We start from the raw sequence: 16393 nt of genomic DNA, 5'->3' as shown, positions 1-16393 counted from the left end.
GTGGTGGGTATGTGGAATGCACTGCTAGTGATGGTGGTAGAGGCAGATACAATAGGGTCTTAAAAGATACTCTTAGATTGGTACATGGAGCTTAGAAAAATAGCAGGCTATGCGGTGAGGAAATTCTAGGTAGTTTCTAGAGTAAGTTACGTGGTCAGCATAACACTGTGGGCCAAAGGGCCTGTAATGTGCTGTAGACTTCTATATTTCCAAAAACTTTAACAGCAACTATGAAAGCAAATTCATGCACACTGATTTAGATTTTCCACTGAAGGTACAACACAACTTTATTTTTTGACAGAGGATCTGTTCAACAAAATCTTTGTTGTGCCATAAGGCAAATATTATGTGCCAGACAGTATCAATTAAAAGAAAATTGTTTGGGTATGGTGAGGAGTGATTAAAAGTGCAAGATGATCTCTACTATTCCACTCTGTAACAAAGCCGACACACATGATACAAGAGAAAGAACTTGGGTGGAGCTCTTTCCAGGCTCTGTTGGGGAACTTGAGCTGCAGCCAGATGACCCTCAGATCATTTAGAAGAATGAGGTGAGGAAAAAAAAATCTACTGCAAGACTCATGCCTAAGCTGCAGGAGACAGGTGACTGTCAGGAGTTGGAAGGGGAATAGACGCATAGTACAAGTATCCCTGTTGTTGCTCCCCTCAATAACAAGTGTACTGATTTAGATACTGCTGGGATGCGAAACAACCAGAGGAAAGTCACATAAGTCAGGTTTCTGGCACGGAATCTGGCTCTGTGACTCAGAAGGGAAGAGATGGGGGGAAGGGGAGAGAAGACGAGGCAAGCAGTAATGATAGGGGTTCATTGGTTGGGTTAGAGGAACAGTCAGGAGGCAGGTGAGAACGAGATTCCTGAATTGTATGTTCCTCTGAAATGCCAGGGTTAGGGACACCTTGGACTGAGACCATTAAATTCTTATGGGGGAGGGTGAGCAGCCAGAGGTTGTAGTCCACTTCTCAACAATCACATAGGCTGAAAGGGCATCAAGCGTCATGTTTGTTCTTAATAAAGAAAGTTGGATGGATTTATGCTAGAACATTTTATTAGTGAACTGCTCTCAACCTGAGCACATGCTACCAGCTCACCATTGTAGCTTCTGGTTTTGGGTGAACTATTCGCATAGCCCACCAGGAACTGAAATTCTTTATTATGCACAAATGGTAACACACCAAGGTCTTGCAAAGCAAGTTCAGGCAGATAAGTGTTAAGGACAGGACTTCCAGACTAGTGACATCAGGATTGCTACCCATACCACATGCTAGTGAGGCTAGAAACAGGAAGATAATACTGATGGATGATATCTAACATTGCTCCGTTGTTCAAGAAAGGCTCTAATAATAAGACAGCAAATTCTTGGCTTGAATCTGATATATAGTGGGTAAATTATTGGAAGGTATTCCAAGTGAAACAATACATAAATATTTGGATAGTTAAGGCCTGATTAAGATCAAGCAACACAGCTTTGTATTTGGTAGGTTTGTCTAACCAATCTTGGAGAGTTTCTTGATGAGGTTACCAAGAAAGATGAAGGAAAGACCACAGACACTGTCCACACAACACACACAAAATGCTGGAGGAACTGAGCAGACCAGGCAGCATCTATGGAAAAGAGTACAGTCGATGTTTTAGGCCAAGACCCTTCAGCAGGACACATTTATTTTAGCAAAGCCTTTTGACCAAGTCTTGTATGGGAAGCTGGTCCAGAAGGCCCAGTCTCTCAGCATTCAGGATGAAGTAGTAAATAGGGTTCAACACTGGCTTAGTAGCAGAAGCTAGAGAATAGCAGATGGTTGCCTCTCTGACTAGAGACCTGTGACTAATAGTGTGTTGGGTCTGTTGTTGTTTATCATCTATATCAAGGATCTGGATGATAATATAGTTAACAGGATCAGCAAATTTGCAGATGACAACAAAATCAGGGTCATATTGGACAGTGGAAGACTATCAAAACTTGCAGCAGGATTTGGATCAAATGAAAAAAGGACCTGAAAATGCAGAAAAGTTTTGAGGTGTTGCACCTTGAGAGGACAAATCAGGTTATCATTTATAGTCAATAGTAGGGCACTGGGGTACGTGATAGAAGAAGGATCTGGAAATAGATCCATAATTACTTGAAAGGGGTGTCACAGGTACACAAGCTCATAAAGGGAATACTGAGTACCGGAGATGGGATGTTTTGTTGAAGTTGCACATACAAGACATTTGGAGTATTGTGTGCAGTTCTAGTCCCCTACCTCCAGGAAGAATATGAACAAGACTGAAAAAGTACACAGACAAATTATAAAGATATTGCCCGGACTTGGGGACCCAAGCTAAAGGAAAAGATTGAATAAATTGGGGCTTTATTTCCTGCAGCATAGGAGAATGAGAGGAGATATAATAGAGGAATACAGAAATATGAAGGATATAGACAGGGGAAATGAACAGAGGCTTTTTCCATTAAGTTTGGGCAAGACGAGAACTGGAGGTCATAGGTCAAATGGAAAAGGTGAAATCTAAGGGGAATCAGGAGAAAATTTCTTCAATCTTAGATCGACGAAAGTATGGAATGAGCTGTCAGAAGAAATAGTGGAAGCAGGTTCAACTGCAACATTTAAGAGAAGTTTGGATAGGTACATTGACGGTAGGGGTACAAAGGACTATGGTCCAGGTGCAGGTCAACTGGATTAGACAGGATAACAGTTTGACATGAACAAGATAGGCTGAAGGATCTGTTTCTATGCTGTAGTGCTCTATGATGACAAAATTAAGAATGCTTCATTGACATTACTCAATTCAAAGGAATAAACATATGGCTGAAAAGTAATTCTTACATCTATTAACTAGCTGCTGACAGAAGAAGTTGCTTGGTGTTTCAACATGTGATACAATGACAGCAACATCGTCAACATCTTCAACACACAATGAAGATAATATGTTCTCTCCAGATTTATGTTCTCCATTGTTTTTATGAAGTAGCTTTGTGAGGTCATCTTGTCCTAAAAAAAATTATTTCACCATAAAATGAGTAATTTTTAAAGAACATTGGCCAGGATCAAACTAACATGGTCAAAAGGTAGGAACAGATATTTTACTAGATATACATTCATAACCTAAACTTAGGTATTCAGAATATGATTTTAATGAGACAGAACTGTTCAAATTTAGTATAGAATGAGGAGAGAAACCAAAACTTCAGGAAGACCCAAGGCACCCTTCCTGATGTCTTATGCACGACAAATGAAATTTAGAGCTGAGAACAGTGATATGATTAACTTACCTAGAAAAAAATAAATGGTAATTTTAAAGAGGGTGAAAAAGCAAACTGTGATACATGTATATTCATCACTGAAACTGACTAGTAATAAAAATACAAGAACACAAGACCCATAACGTATAAGAGCAGAATTAGACCATATGGCCCAGAGTCTGCTCCATCATTTCATCATTGCTGATTCATTTCCCTCTCATCCCGTCTCTTGCCTTCTTCCCGTAACCCTTCATGCCCTGACTAATCATGAATCTATCAATATCTGCCTTAAATATACCCAAGCAACTTGCCCTCCACAGCTGCCAGTAGCAACAAATTTCAGATTCACCAATCTCTGGTTAAAACAATTCCTCGTCTCCATTCTAAATAGATGTCCCCCCTATTCTGAGGCTCTGCCCTCTAGTCCAAGATTGCCACACTGTAGTAAATATCCTGTCCACACTCAAGGCCTTTCAACATTTGATAGATTTCAGTGAAATTCTCTCTCTCCCCCCCCGCCCACCACATTCTTATAATACCCAGTCAGTACAGGACCAGAACCATCATATGGACCCTTAAATTCCAGAAATCATTCTTGTGAACCCCTTCTGAGCCATCCTCAATGTCAGCACATCCTTTCTTAGATAAGGAACCAAAAAATGTTCATCCTTGCTTTCATATTCTACTCTTCTTGAAAGGAATGCTAACATTGCATTTAAAAACGCAAACACGAAGAAATCTGCAGATGCTGGAAATTCAAGCAACACACACAAAATGCTGGTGGAATGCAGCAAGCCAGGCAGCATTTGTAGGAAGTACAGTCGACGTTTCGGGCTGAGTCCCTTCGTCAGGACTAACTGAAAGAAAAGATAATAAGAGATTTGGAAGTGGGAGGGGGAGGGGGAGACCCGAAATGATAGAAGACAGGAGGGGGAGGGATGAAGCTAAGAGCAGGAAAGTTGATTGGCAAAAGGGATACACAGCTGGAGAAGGGAAAGGGTTATGGGACGGGAGTCCAAGGGAGAAAGAAAGGGGGAGGGGAGCACCAGAGGGAGATGGAGAGCAGGCAAGGAGTGATTGTGAGAGGGACAGGGTAAGAAAAAAGGGTGGGGGGAGAGGACAATAAATAAGGGATGGGGTAAGAAGGAGTAGGAGGGGCATTAATCGAAGTTAGAGAAATCAATGTTCATGCCATCAGGTTGGAGACTACCCAGACGGAATATAAGGTGTTCTTCTTCTAACCTGAGTGTGGCTTCATCTTGACAGTAGAGGAGGCCATGGATAGACATATCAGAATGGGAATGGGACGTAGAATTAAAATGCGTGACCACTGGGAGATCCTGCTTTCTCTGGCGAACAGAGCGTAGGTGTTCAGTGAAACGGTCTGCCAGACTGCATCGGGTGTCACCAATATATAGAAGGCCGTACCGGGAGCGCCGGACACAGCATATCACACCAGCTGACTCACAGGTGAAGTGTCACCTCACCTAAAAGGACTGTCTGGGGCCCTGAATGGTGGTGAGGGAGGAAGTGTAAGGGCAGGTGTATCATTTGTTTGTGAATGATGTGTGTGAATGAACATTGATTTCTCTAACTTCCTTAAATGCCCCTCCTCCTTCTTACCCCATCCCTTATTTATTTATTCCCCCCCCCCTTTTCTCTCCTGTCCTTCTCACAATCACTCCTTCCCCGCTCTCCATCTCCCTCTGGTGCTCCCCTTCCCCTTTCTTTCTCCCTGGGCCTCCCGTCCCATGATCCGTTCCCTTCTCCAGCTGTGTACCCCTCTTGCCAATCAAATTTCCAGCTCTTAGCTTCATCCCTCCCCTCCTGTCTTCTCCTATCATTTCGGATCTCCCCCTCCTCCTCCCACTTTCAAACCTCTTACTATCTTTTCTTTCAGTTAGTCCTGATGAAGGGGCTCGGCCCAAAATGTTTTATAGATGCTGCCAGGCCTACTGCGTTCCACCAGCATTTTCTGTGTGTTGCTAACATTGCATTTGCCTTCCTCACCAATGACTCAAAGTGCAAATTAACCTTTAGGGAATCCTGCACATGGACTCCCAAGTCCCTTGCACCTTGAATTTTTGATTTTTCTCTCCATTTAGATAATAGTTTACGCTTTTTATTTCTTCTACTAAAGCACGGGAAGATATACTTCCCGATACTATATTCCATCTGTCACTTTGTCCATTTTCCTAATCAATCTGTCTTTCTGCAGCCTCCCTGCTTCCTGAACACTACCTGCCCCTCCACCTACACTCGTATCACCTGCAAACTTGGCCACAAAGCCAATAATTCTGTCACCCAGATCATTGACAAAAACACAAATTACATTGAACTTCTAAAAGCTCTAGTTAGAACTCAGAGCAAGGCAGCTAATTCTTTAGGAAATATACCAAGGAGTAAGGGAAGGTTTAAAGCCTATTGGGGACATGTATATCATTTCCAAGGGGTTAGGTAAGGTGAGTAAAGGGGTCCTGCTTAGAGAGTTCAGGGAGTTAGGAGGGAAGTGGAAAGGCAGGACCTCCAGGGTGACAATCTCAGGATTGCTACCTGTGCCACGTGCGAGTGAGGCGAAGAATAGAATGATTATGCACATTAATACGAGGCTGAGAGTATGGTGCAGGAAGGAAGGGTTCAGGTTTTTGGATAATTGGTCTTTGTTCCAGGGACATTGGGATCTGTTTCAAAGGGACGGTCTACATCTGAACTAGAGGGGTACTAATATTCTTGCAGGAATGTTTGCCAGTGCTGCTCGGGGGGGGGGGGGGGGTGTTTAAACTAGATGTGCAGGGGGCAGGGATCCAGATTACGAGAGAAGATGATATGATGAAGGATAAGGGACAGGTGAGGAATACACGTTTCCCAAATATTAATTGTGTAAAGGTGTAAAGGAGAAAGGTGAGACAGAACATGTGTTGGAAAAGTTACATGTACAGAGGGTTGGTCAGAAGGAGCATGGGGTTAAATGTGTAGAAGGTTTGGGTGATCTTGAGAAGGTCATCAAAATTCAAGATGCAATTAGCTCAATGGAAGTTCAAGGAGCTGGGTTAGGTACAATAGACAGTGTTTTAAGCAAAGAGAGGAGGAATGGGCGAAGAATTCTATACTTGAATGCGCGTAGTGTCAGAAATAAGACAGGTGAGCTTGAAGCTCAGATGAAAATGGGGAACTACGATATTGTTGGGATAACGGAGACATGGCTGCAAGGGGATCAGGCCTGGGAATTGAGTGTACCAGGGTATACATGCTATCGTAGAGACAGAAATATGGGAAGAGGGGGTGGGGTGGCCCTGTTGGTGAGGAATGAGATTCAATCCTTAGCAAGAGGTGACTTGAGAACAGGGGAAGTAGAGTCTGTGTGGATTGAGCTGAGGAACAGTAAGGGTAAAAAGACCCTAATGGGTGTTGTGTACAGGCCCCCAAACAGTAGCGTGGATATTGGGTACAAGTTGATTAGGGAGTTAACATTGGCATGTGCTAAAAGTAATGCAGTCGTTATGGGAGATTTCAACATGCAGGTGAACTGGGAGAATCAGGTAGGTGCTGGACCCCAGGATAGGGAGTTTGTGGAGTGTCTAAGGGATGTATTTTTGGAACAGCTTGTGCTTGAGCCAACCAGGAACGAGGCTATTTTGGACTTGGTGATGTGTAATGAATAGGAATTGATAAGTGATCTTGAAGTAAAGGAGCCATTAGGAAGTAGTGATCATAACATGATAAGTTTTTATCTACAATTTGAGAGGGATAAGGGCAGATCAGAGGTGTCAGTGTTGCAATTAAATAAAGGAGACTACGGAGCCATGAGGGAAGAGCTGGCCAAAGTTAAATGGGCGGATGCCCTGGCAGGAAAGACAGTGGATCAGCAGTGGCAGATATTCTTGGGGATAATACAAAAGATGCAAAAGCAGTTCATTCCAATGAGAAGGAAGGATTCAAAGAGGGGGAAGGGGCCACAGTGGTTGGCAAAAGAAGTCAGAGATTGCATAGCATTTAAGAAAAAGAAGTATGACAGGGCTAAGATGAGTGGGAATACAGATGATTGGGAAAGTTTTAAGCAGATCTTAACTAAAAAAGCAATACAGAAAGAAAAAATCAGGTATGAGCTCAGTCTAGCCAGGAATATAAAAGGGGATAGCAAAAGCTTTTTTAGCTATGTGAAGAGAAAGAAGATAGTTAAGAACAATGTTGGCCCCTTGAAGAATGAATTGGGAGAAATTGTTATGGGAAACAGGGAAATGGCAACAGAATTTAATGCGTACTTTAGATCTGTCTTCACCAGGGAGGACACAAGCAATCTCCCAGATGTATGGATGGGCCCAGGTCATAAGATATCAGAGGAATTGAGACAGATTGACATTAGGAAAGAAACTGTGATGAGTAGACTGGTAGGACTGAAGGCTAATAAATCCCCGGGTCCAGATGGTCTGCAACCGAGGGTTCTAAAAGAGGTGGCTCAGGAAATTGCGGATGCATTGGTAATCATTTTCCAATGTTCCTTAGATTCAGGATCAGTTCCTGAAGATTGGAGAGTGGCTAATGTTATTCCACTTTTCAAGAAGGGAGGGAAGGAGAAAACGGAGAACTATCGCCCTGTTAGCCTAACGTCAGTCGTGGGAAAGATGCTTGAGTTCATTATTAAGGATGAAATAGTGGCACATCTTGATGGCAGTAATAGAATTAGGCCGAGCCAGCATGGACTTACCAAGGGCAAATCATGCTTGACTAATCTGTTGGAGTTTTTTTGAGGGTGTAACAGGGGTGTTAGACGAGGGTAAGCCAGTGGATGTTGTGTACCTAGATTTTCAGAAGGCATTCGATAAGGTGCCACATAGGAGATTGGTGAGTAAAATCAGAGCTCATGGCACTGGGGGCAGGGTTTCAACATGGATAGAAAACTGGTTGGCAGATAGAAAGCAAAGGGTAGCAGTGAATGGGTGTTTCTCGGACTGGCTGGAGGTGACTAGTGGGGTACCACAGGGTTCTGTATTGGGACCACAGCTCTTTATGATTTATGTCAATGATTTAGATGAGGGCATTGAAAACTATATCAGCAAGTTTTCTGACGATACTAAACTGGGTGGCAGTGTGACATGCGAAGAGGACGTTAGGAGAATACAGGGAGACTTGGTAAGGATAGGCTGGGTGAGTGGGCAGATACTTGGCAGATGTCATTCAATGTGAATAAATGTGAAGTTATCCACTTTGGAAGCAGGAACAAGAGGTCAGAGTATTGTCTGAACGGTGTAGAGTTAGGTAAGGGAGAAATGCAAAGAGACCTAGGAGTCCTAGTTCATCAGTCAATGAAGGTGAATGAGCAAGTGCAACAGGCAGTGAAGAGGGCAAATGGAATGTTGGCCTTTATTACAAGGGGAATTGAGTACAAGAGCAAGGATGTCCTTTTGCATTTGTACAGGGCCCTGGTGAGACCACACCTGGAATATTGTGTACAGTTTTGGTCTCCGGGTTTGAGGAAGGACATTCTGGCAATTGAGGAAGTGCAGCGTAGATTCACTAGGTTGATTCCTGGGATGGCAGGGCTGTTTTACACAGAGCGATTGGAGAGACTGGGCTTGTACACACTGGAATTGAGGAGATTAAGAGGGGATCTGATTGAAACGTTTAAGATAATTAAAGGATTTGATAGGATTGAGGCAGGAAATATGTTCCAGATGTTGGGAGAGTCCAGAACCAGAGGGCATGGATTGAGAATAAGAGGTCAGTTATTTAAAACAGAGTTGAGGAAGAACTTCTTCTCATAGAGAGTTGTGGAGGTGTAGAATGCACTGCCTCGGAAGACGGTGGAGGCCAGTTCTCTGGATGCTTTCAAGAAAGAGCTAGATAGATATCTGATGGAAAGGGGAATCAAGGGATATGGGGACAAGGCAGGGACTGGGTATTGATAGTGAATGATCAGCCATGATCTCAGAATGGTGGTGCAGACTCGAGGGGCCGAATGGTCTACTTCTGCACCTATTGTCTATTGTCTAATATCAATTAGATTAATGCCTGAGGTAATAGAACAGTATATGGATACCATGGCTTGAAAAAGTATTCAGCCCCCATAAATATTTTCATCTTTTACAGTCTCAATTTCTGAATTAATATATTGAAGAAGGATTTTTAAGATAATCTACAAAACATTGTGGATCATGTCAAATCAAAAATCCAAAATCTGTCAACAATTTACAAAATTTTTTTAAAAATTGAGGCTGAAAAAATATTCGTTCTCCTATATAATTAGTATGCTACCTTTCTTCAGGAGCAATACTGTTTAGTACTTCACCAACTTCTTCAATTTGATGATGTAGAAAATTGGAGATCACCTGTTTTTAATGAATTCATAAGAATAAATACTTGCTCTCTTTGCAAGGTCCAACAGTATGGTAGATTATCAACACACCAAAACAAAATGAAGACAAAAGAGCATTCAAGTCAGGAAAAAATAAAAAGAGAAGCATAAATCTGCACAAGTGTACAAGACCTTACAAAGGCACTAAATATACCTTGCTTTTCAGTGCATTCCATTGTGAAAAAATATGAAACCATAGCCACACTGCCGAGGTCAGTCTTCCCTTCTAAACCTAGTCGATGGTAAAGAATAGTACTAGTAAGAGAGGTTGTGTGACTTCAGCAGCAGATGAAGTTTATGGCTCCTCAATCTCTAATTTTTGCACAAAAAGAGTATTAATGGAAGAGTGGCAAATAAGCAGCCCTGGCATTTTTTTTAAAAAAAAAAGCATATCCTTGTCCATAAAGACTTTGTGAAGTGTCACTGAGAAGTTACTGTAAAGATGTGGAATGTCTTGTGGTTGGATGAAACTAAAATGGAACTTTTTGGCCTCAACACTAAGCGGTAGGTGTGGCATAAATCTACTACTGCACATCAGTCGGGTAACACCATTCCTACTGTAAAGTATGGCAGAGGTAGCAGCATCATACCATGAGGTTGCTTTTCAGCAGCAGGGATTGGAAATCCTGTCAGGATTGATAGGAAGCTGAATCCTGGATAAAAACCAGCTATCCCTTGTCAGAGAGTTTAAACTAGGGAGGAAGTTGGTCTTTCAGCAGGACAAAGAGCCAAAGCACACTCAGAGCAACCATGGAGTGGCTTCAAATCAAGAAAGTCCTTCTGTAGCCCAGAGAGAGTCCAGACGTTAAAGCAATTGAACATCTCTGCCAAAATTACCGTCCACCATCACTCCCCAACTAACCTTGTACAGTTTGAGCAATTTGCAAGGAGGAATGGGCAAATCTTGCTCCATCATATTCTGCAAAGCTGCTAGAGACTTATCCAAACAGACTACATGCTGTATTATACTGAGTTGGTTCAACTAAGTTCTGAACAAAGGGTGATGAATACTTTTGAATTGCTGACATTTCAGTTTTTGAATTTTTAATTGTTCATGCTTTACAATTTTTCCTGTTTCTGGGCTCCACTTTGAAAACAGGAGCATATGATTCACAAATAAAAATACTCAATTAAATTGATCAAAATTCCTGGTTGTAAAACTCATTTTGGTGAACAAAGGGTTGGGGCACAAAGCTGGAATCATTCTGCTTCAAATAGATTATTTTGAACTCTTCAGACAAAAAGGTTTAGGCAGAGTAGTAAACTGACAGTAAAAATCAGTTCTGGACAGAAAGATCAGTAGCCAGATACATAATTTATAAGGATTATGTTGTGAACCCAGTAAAATTATTGTAAAGTTGCCATGCATTGTGTGGTGCCCAAAATGCTGGTAGATTTCAAGTCAGAATTGGATAATTATTTAAGGGGGAAACATTTTTACTTATGGGAAAATAACTAAATATTTCAGTTCTTCCTGAGTTACAGGTATCCTTCTGAGCTGCATTATTGTATATTGATTGCAAACATTTCAAATTATTTGAGTTCTTACCTGAAATCTTGGTTTCATCATCTTGATTTGCGGCATACTCTAATATGCTCTTTTGTAATAACTTTCCTGTAATAAAATTTTAAGCTAGTATAAATGGATGCAAGCACAGATCACTTTTAAAAAAAAAATTAACAGTAAGATGATCATTGGATGAAATTGTCATCAAGAGGCAAAAGAAATTACCAGAAGGCATTATGAGTTCCACAGCAGTACAGGACAGATTACCCACTTTCTCAATGATAGTCATGGAGCAAGGTTTCTGTAAAAGTTGAAGTTTGATTGATGAAATGTACTCTTCATCCCATCTGGTGCATTTTGGGATATTTGCAACACAGCATTTCATTGCCTAGGGTTGAAATTAGGCTTCAAAGATTTATACATTTCAACAAACCCACATTTTAGTATTCAAAAAACATTTACATCTATTCCTCACAGAATGACAACTACAAAACAAACACAAGGTCAATTTCTATCAACTGTCATTTAGTTGTGAATGCCTAACAACTCAGCATGCAGAGGAACAACTCTATAGCTCACATATGTGGGTCAACTACAATATTATTTCAAACAAATTCTCCTGTGCTTGTATACAGTTTATATCCCACAATTCCTTGCCTGCTCAAGTTCCATTCAAAATGCCTCTCGACTGCAGCACCACATCTGCTTCCACCACTTCTCCTTGCAGATCATTCCAGGCATCTACCATTAAGGGAATAAAAAGCTTGTCCCATAAACCTCCTTGAAACTTTAGCTCACCTTAAAGTCACAGCTTCTAGTATCTGACATTTCTATCTATAGAACAGAGCATACTTGCCTTTCAAATTTCACATATATCCTCATCCTCCCACATGCTAGAGAAAACAAACTAAATTTGTCCAAACTCATAGAGCTAGTAAACCCTAATCCAGGCAATATCCTGGTGAATCTTTCTGCATTCTCACAAGCCTCCACATCCTTCCTGCAAATGGTGAGGAAAAACTGTGTACAATACTCCAAATATGGCATAACCAAAATTTGATACATCTGTAACATAATTTTACATCTTTTATGATCAAAACCCTGAACAAAGGTGGTGTATGCCTTCTTTAACCATTATATATACACTTGTGTTGTCACTTAGAGAATTATGGATTTGTACCTCATGATCCCCTTCTTCATTATAGCTCAAAGGGTTCTGCCATTTACTGTATACAGTACTTCCCTCTTCATTTGACCTCCCAAACTGCCACTTCTCACACTTGTCAGGACTAACTTTATCTGCCATTTCTCCACCCACAATTCCAACTAAACATTGACAACCTTCCCCACTGTACACAACTCTGCCAATGTTTGTGTAATCTGCAACTTAATTTGCCATCTATGCATTCATCCAAGTCATATCACAGCAGATCCCAACATTTATCTTTGCGTAAAACCACTGTTCACAGACTAGTCAGACACCCTTCCATTCTCTGCTCAGATTTCAGGTTAGTTTATAATATACACACTGTATATTATATATGGTAATATATAAAAGTAATTGGTTCAGAAGTTTGTAGTGGAGGAACTGTTCTTGAGGCTGGATGTCCAAGCTTTCAAGCTCCTGTATCTTCTCCCAGAAAATAGAAGAGAAAAAAGGGAATGGGCTGGGTGGTGGGCATCTTTTCTGATACCTATTAACCTTCCTGCAACAACACAATGAAAACTGACTGGATGGAAAGTGGCCAGCTGGTGATGGACTCTGAAGCACTTACCACTCTCCACAAGTTCTGACAGTGCAGAGCAGAGTAGTTGCCATAACTGGTTGAGATGTAAACCATCAGGAGATTTTCTACAGTATATCTGTTGAATTGAAAGTAGTCTTGTGGACAAATCAAAATTTCCTCAAGTACCCTATGGAGTACATACACTGATGTGCTTTCTCGATCATATCAACAACATGATGCAAGTAGGGGGAGGTTATTTATTTAGAGATACAACACGGAACAGACCCTTCCGGTTCAACAAGTTGCATCAACCCAGAACCTCCCTATTTAATCCCAGCCTAATCTGGACAATTTACAATGACCAATTAACCTACTAACTGGTACATCTTTGGAATGAGACAGAAAACCGGAGCACTTAGAAGAACCCCACACTTTCATATGGAGGACATCTAGAATTCTTACAGATGGTGCCAGAATTGAACTCCAAGGACCCGAGCTGCATTAGCAACATACTGACTGCTATGGCACTGTGGTGGTGCTGGTGGTGATATGGATGGCTAATAAAGCTATCAATCATCTCTAAAGCATTGACAAGGATAGGGATGCACTCACCACCCCTTCCTTGGGTCAACCATCAGTTTTTTCATCTTGCTGATATCAAAGGCTAGGTTGTACTGCTGATACCATAACATGAGGTTCGCAATCTTTCCCATATTCCATCTCACCACTGTTGTTAATACAGCCAAAAACAGTTTGTCATACGGGATTTTAAATGATCGAACTAGCACTGCGTCTGCCCAGTCATGAGTATACAGGGAGTCAAGCAGGATATTTGCAGGCAACACTGGGGAGCACCAATATTAAGGGTTTGGGTGGATAAAATGTTATGACCAATTCTTGCATATTGCCCCTTACTTACCAAGGATATTTTGCTGCTCCTTCAAGCCCTTTTGGTTATTCATTTTGTTATGAGTGATAAACAGACCTGATGGACAATGGGGTACAGAGTTAACCATTCCCGACCCCGAGAAACACGAACTATTACTGTTGCTATGCTGACCATGAGAAAGAGACGAAAAACAAGCAAGAACATCTGCGACAGATCAGAGAGGGGGAAATTGCTGATTAACCGTATTGTGACTCCTTTTTGAATTACTTGCTGTTTTGCTGCAAGGACAATAGTTTGCTCATAAACATTCCTCAGTGGACTGAAGGAGTGGCCTTATTTGATGGACACAGTCATTCAGGAGTGATGGATAGCTGAGTCCCCATGAGTAGGGATAAAAGACAGGTCTGGAGAGACACCCTCCAGACATGCCAGTGGACACTGATTGAGGGTTGGAACCCACAAGAAAGGTGGGGACTTCGAAGACCGAACCAGGAGGTCGGTCATTAAGGCCATCAGTGTAAAAGCAGGGCCAGTGGGGACTTGCGTGTGTGTTCACTCATGCCAGAGTGACAAGCCCACCACAGAAGAACAGTCTAGCAGAAGGATGGAGAGGTCATAACTGAATGACCACACCGATACAATGGATTAAGAAAGCAAAGAAAGGTTTGCCTGACTGTAGCTGTTACATCTCGCTCGCTCTCTCTAACGATTACAATACAACAACCATAACTACATCAGCACCCATGAACTGAACTGAACTTTATACTTTTCTATGACAATTTATTTACCCCTAGACATCGATAGAACTTGTTTATTATTGCTTATTATTATTCCTACACTTTTAGGTTTATTACTGCTAACTGGTTTTATATGTATATTTGCTTTATTGATATGGTTTTGCTTATTTTTATTAATAAACACCTTTAGTTTGGTACCACCAGACTCCAATGAATTCTTCTTTCTCTGCTGGTTAGACACCCAGTTACGGAGTATGTAACAATTTGTTATCCCTTTCCCCATTTCTCAAAAATTGTCTGATTACAAGCTCATATACCTTACTCACATTTTTTTCCCAACTAACTATGTAACATCTCACATTGTCCAAAGTTACTGAACCTTGTCATTCATGTCTTTTCTTTCATACAGAAACAAAGAGAGGTTCTGGAGCTTGAAGATTCGTACAGCCAGATTCAGGAACAGCTTCTTTCCAACTGTAATAAGACTTCTGAACGGATCCTGACCCGGATCTGGGCCGTACCTTTCAAATATCCGGACCTGACTTCCACTAACTTACTTTCCCTTTTCTATTTTCTAATTATGATTTATAATTTAAATTTCTATTATATTTACTTCTATTTGTACTTCAGGGAGCGCAAAGCGCAGAATCAAATATCGCTGTAATGATTGTACACTCTAGTATCAATTGTTTGGTGACAGTTAAGTAAATTGCTCCTGAATTCTGATGAAACAGCCTCTAAGCAACTTCCGTATCAGATGCAGAACAGCTGCTACCAATCTACCCTGTTCAGCACCTTCTTAACACTGTTGGAATTAGTCCCCCACCATACCCTGAGGCCCTGTTTATCTATAACTACTCGAAAACATACTGAGTTATGATCAGTGTTCCTAAAATAGTCTCTCACAAACTCCAACGACCTGGACAGGCTCCTTTCTCAATACAAGGTCTAGCATGGTTCCTTCTACAGATGAATAGAAAACATACTGTGTCAAGGAACCTTCATAATTGAATTCATGACCAAAGTTGAAACTCTTTTCTATTTTAAAATTAAAAAGATCCACCCATTACAGAAAATAGAGTAAATAATAACTAGAGTACAATATTATTATATAGTCCATCTCTTAAATACCTTATGTTCTACAATAAATGAGGAAAGATTATGCAGTGTTCTGTAAATATATTGTGTATGCCCACAAGAAAATGAATCTCAGGTTTGTATATGATGCCATATACTGTATGTACTTTGATAATAAATTTATTTTGAACTTTATTCAAGGGAGAAGCAGCAGAATATAGCTTGCAAGCCACCTATTGAAAAGCAGAATCCAAAAATCAGACTCACAAAGAACAAAACTGGGGTTCCTGGTGAATCATGACTGAAATTATGAACTCTTTGACTTTGAGAAAAATTACAAAACATGATTAAATGCATCAAATAAGAGTTTAATTGACAAATTAATACCAATATAGCATGAAGTTTTAGTAAGGAAATCTTAAATCATAACACTTGGAAAGTTAAATGGAAGAAAGTAAATACTAGGCTCTTGGATTACAAACATGAAACACGTACAGGGATTAATTGCTTTGGTTTTCAGTTATGTTAGACATATCAAACTACAGTAAGGTGACACTTGGAATGACTAGGTACAAATATGGTTTTCTAAAAAAGAATAGAGAACTTGACACAGAAGCTGTAGAAATATGGTACTATAAATACAATGCTTACCTGTCTGTAAAAATTGGGTTGGATACATTTTCTCTTCAATACAGAAGGCTGAGAATTGGCTTAATAGGTTGCATTTGGAAGAAACTATTCACTTCCACTAGTAAGGTAGCAATCTGAGATGGTATAAATTAATGGGATGTACAGGAGAAACTTATTTACCCAGTGAGCAGTGGGAACATGAAGTTTACAACCAACTTAC

At 40.8% G+C, this 16393-nt stretch overlaps 1 protein-coding gene across 1 annotated transcript in view; it reads right to left on the bottom strand.

Annotated features, from left to right (window-relative positions):
• Positions 1-16393, bottom strand: part of tdrd1 (tudor domain containing 1) — a 117000-nt gene that overhangs the window by 26719 nt on the left and 73888 nt on the right. The window contains exons 11-14 of the mRNA XM_059947904.1: positions 11339-11501; positions 11156-11221; positions 9761-9838; positions 2839-3003 (exon numbers count right to left, since the gene is read on the bottom strand). Of these exons, the coding sequence (XP_059803887.1) occupies positions 2839-3003; positions 9761-9838; positions 11156-11221; positions 11339-11501 (472 nt within the window). The remainder of the gene's footprint in view (positions 1-2838; positions 3004-9760; positions 9839-11155; positions 11222-11338; positions 11502-16393) is intronic.

The sequence above is a fragment of the Hypanus sabinus genome, chromosome 22 (genome assembly GCF_030144855.1).
Source record: "Hypanus sabinus isolate sHypSab1 chromosome 22, sHypSab1.hap1, whole genome shotgun sequence".
Classification (NCBI taxonomy): Eukaryota; Metazoa; Chordata; class Chondrichthyes; order Myliobatiformes; family Dasyatidae; genus Hypanus; species Hypanus sabinus.
This window is presented reverse-complemented; position numbering and strand designations above follow the sequence as displayed.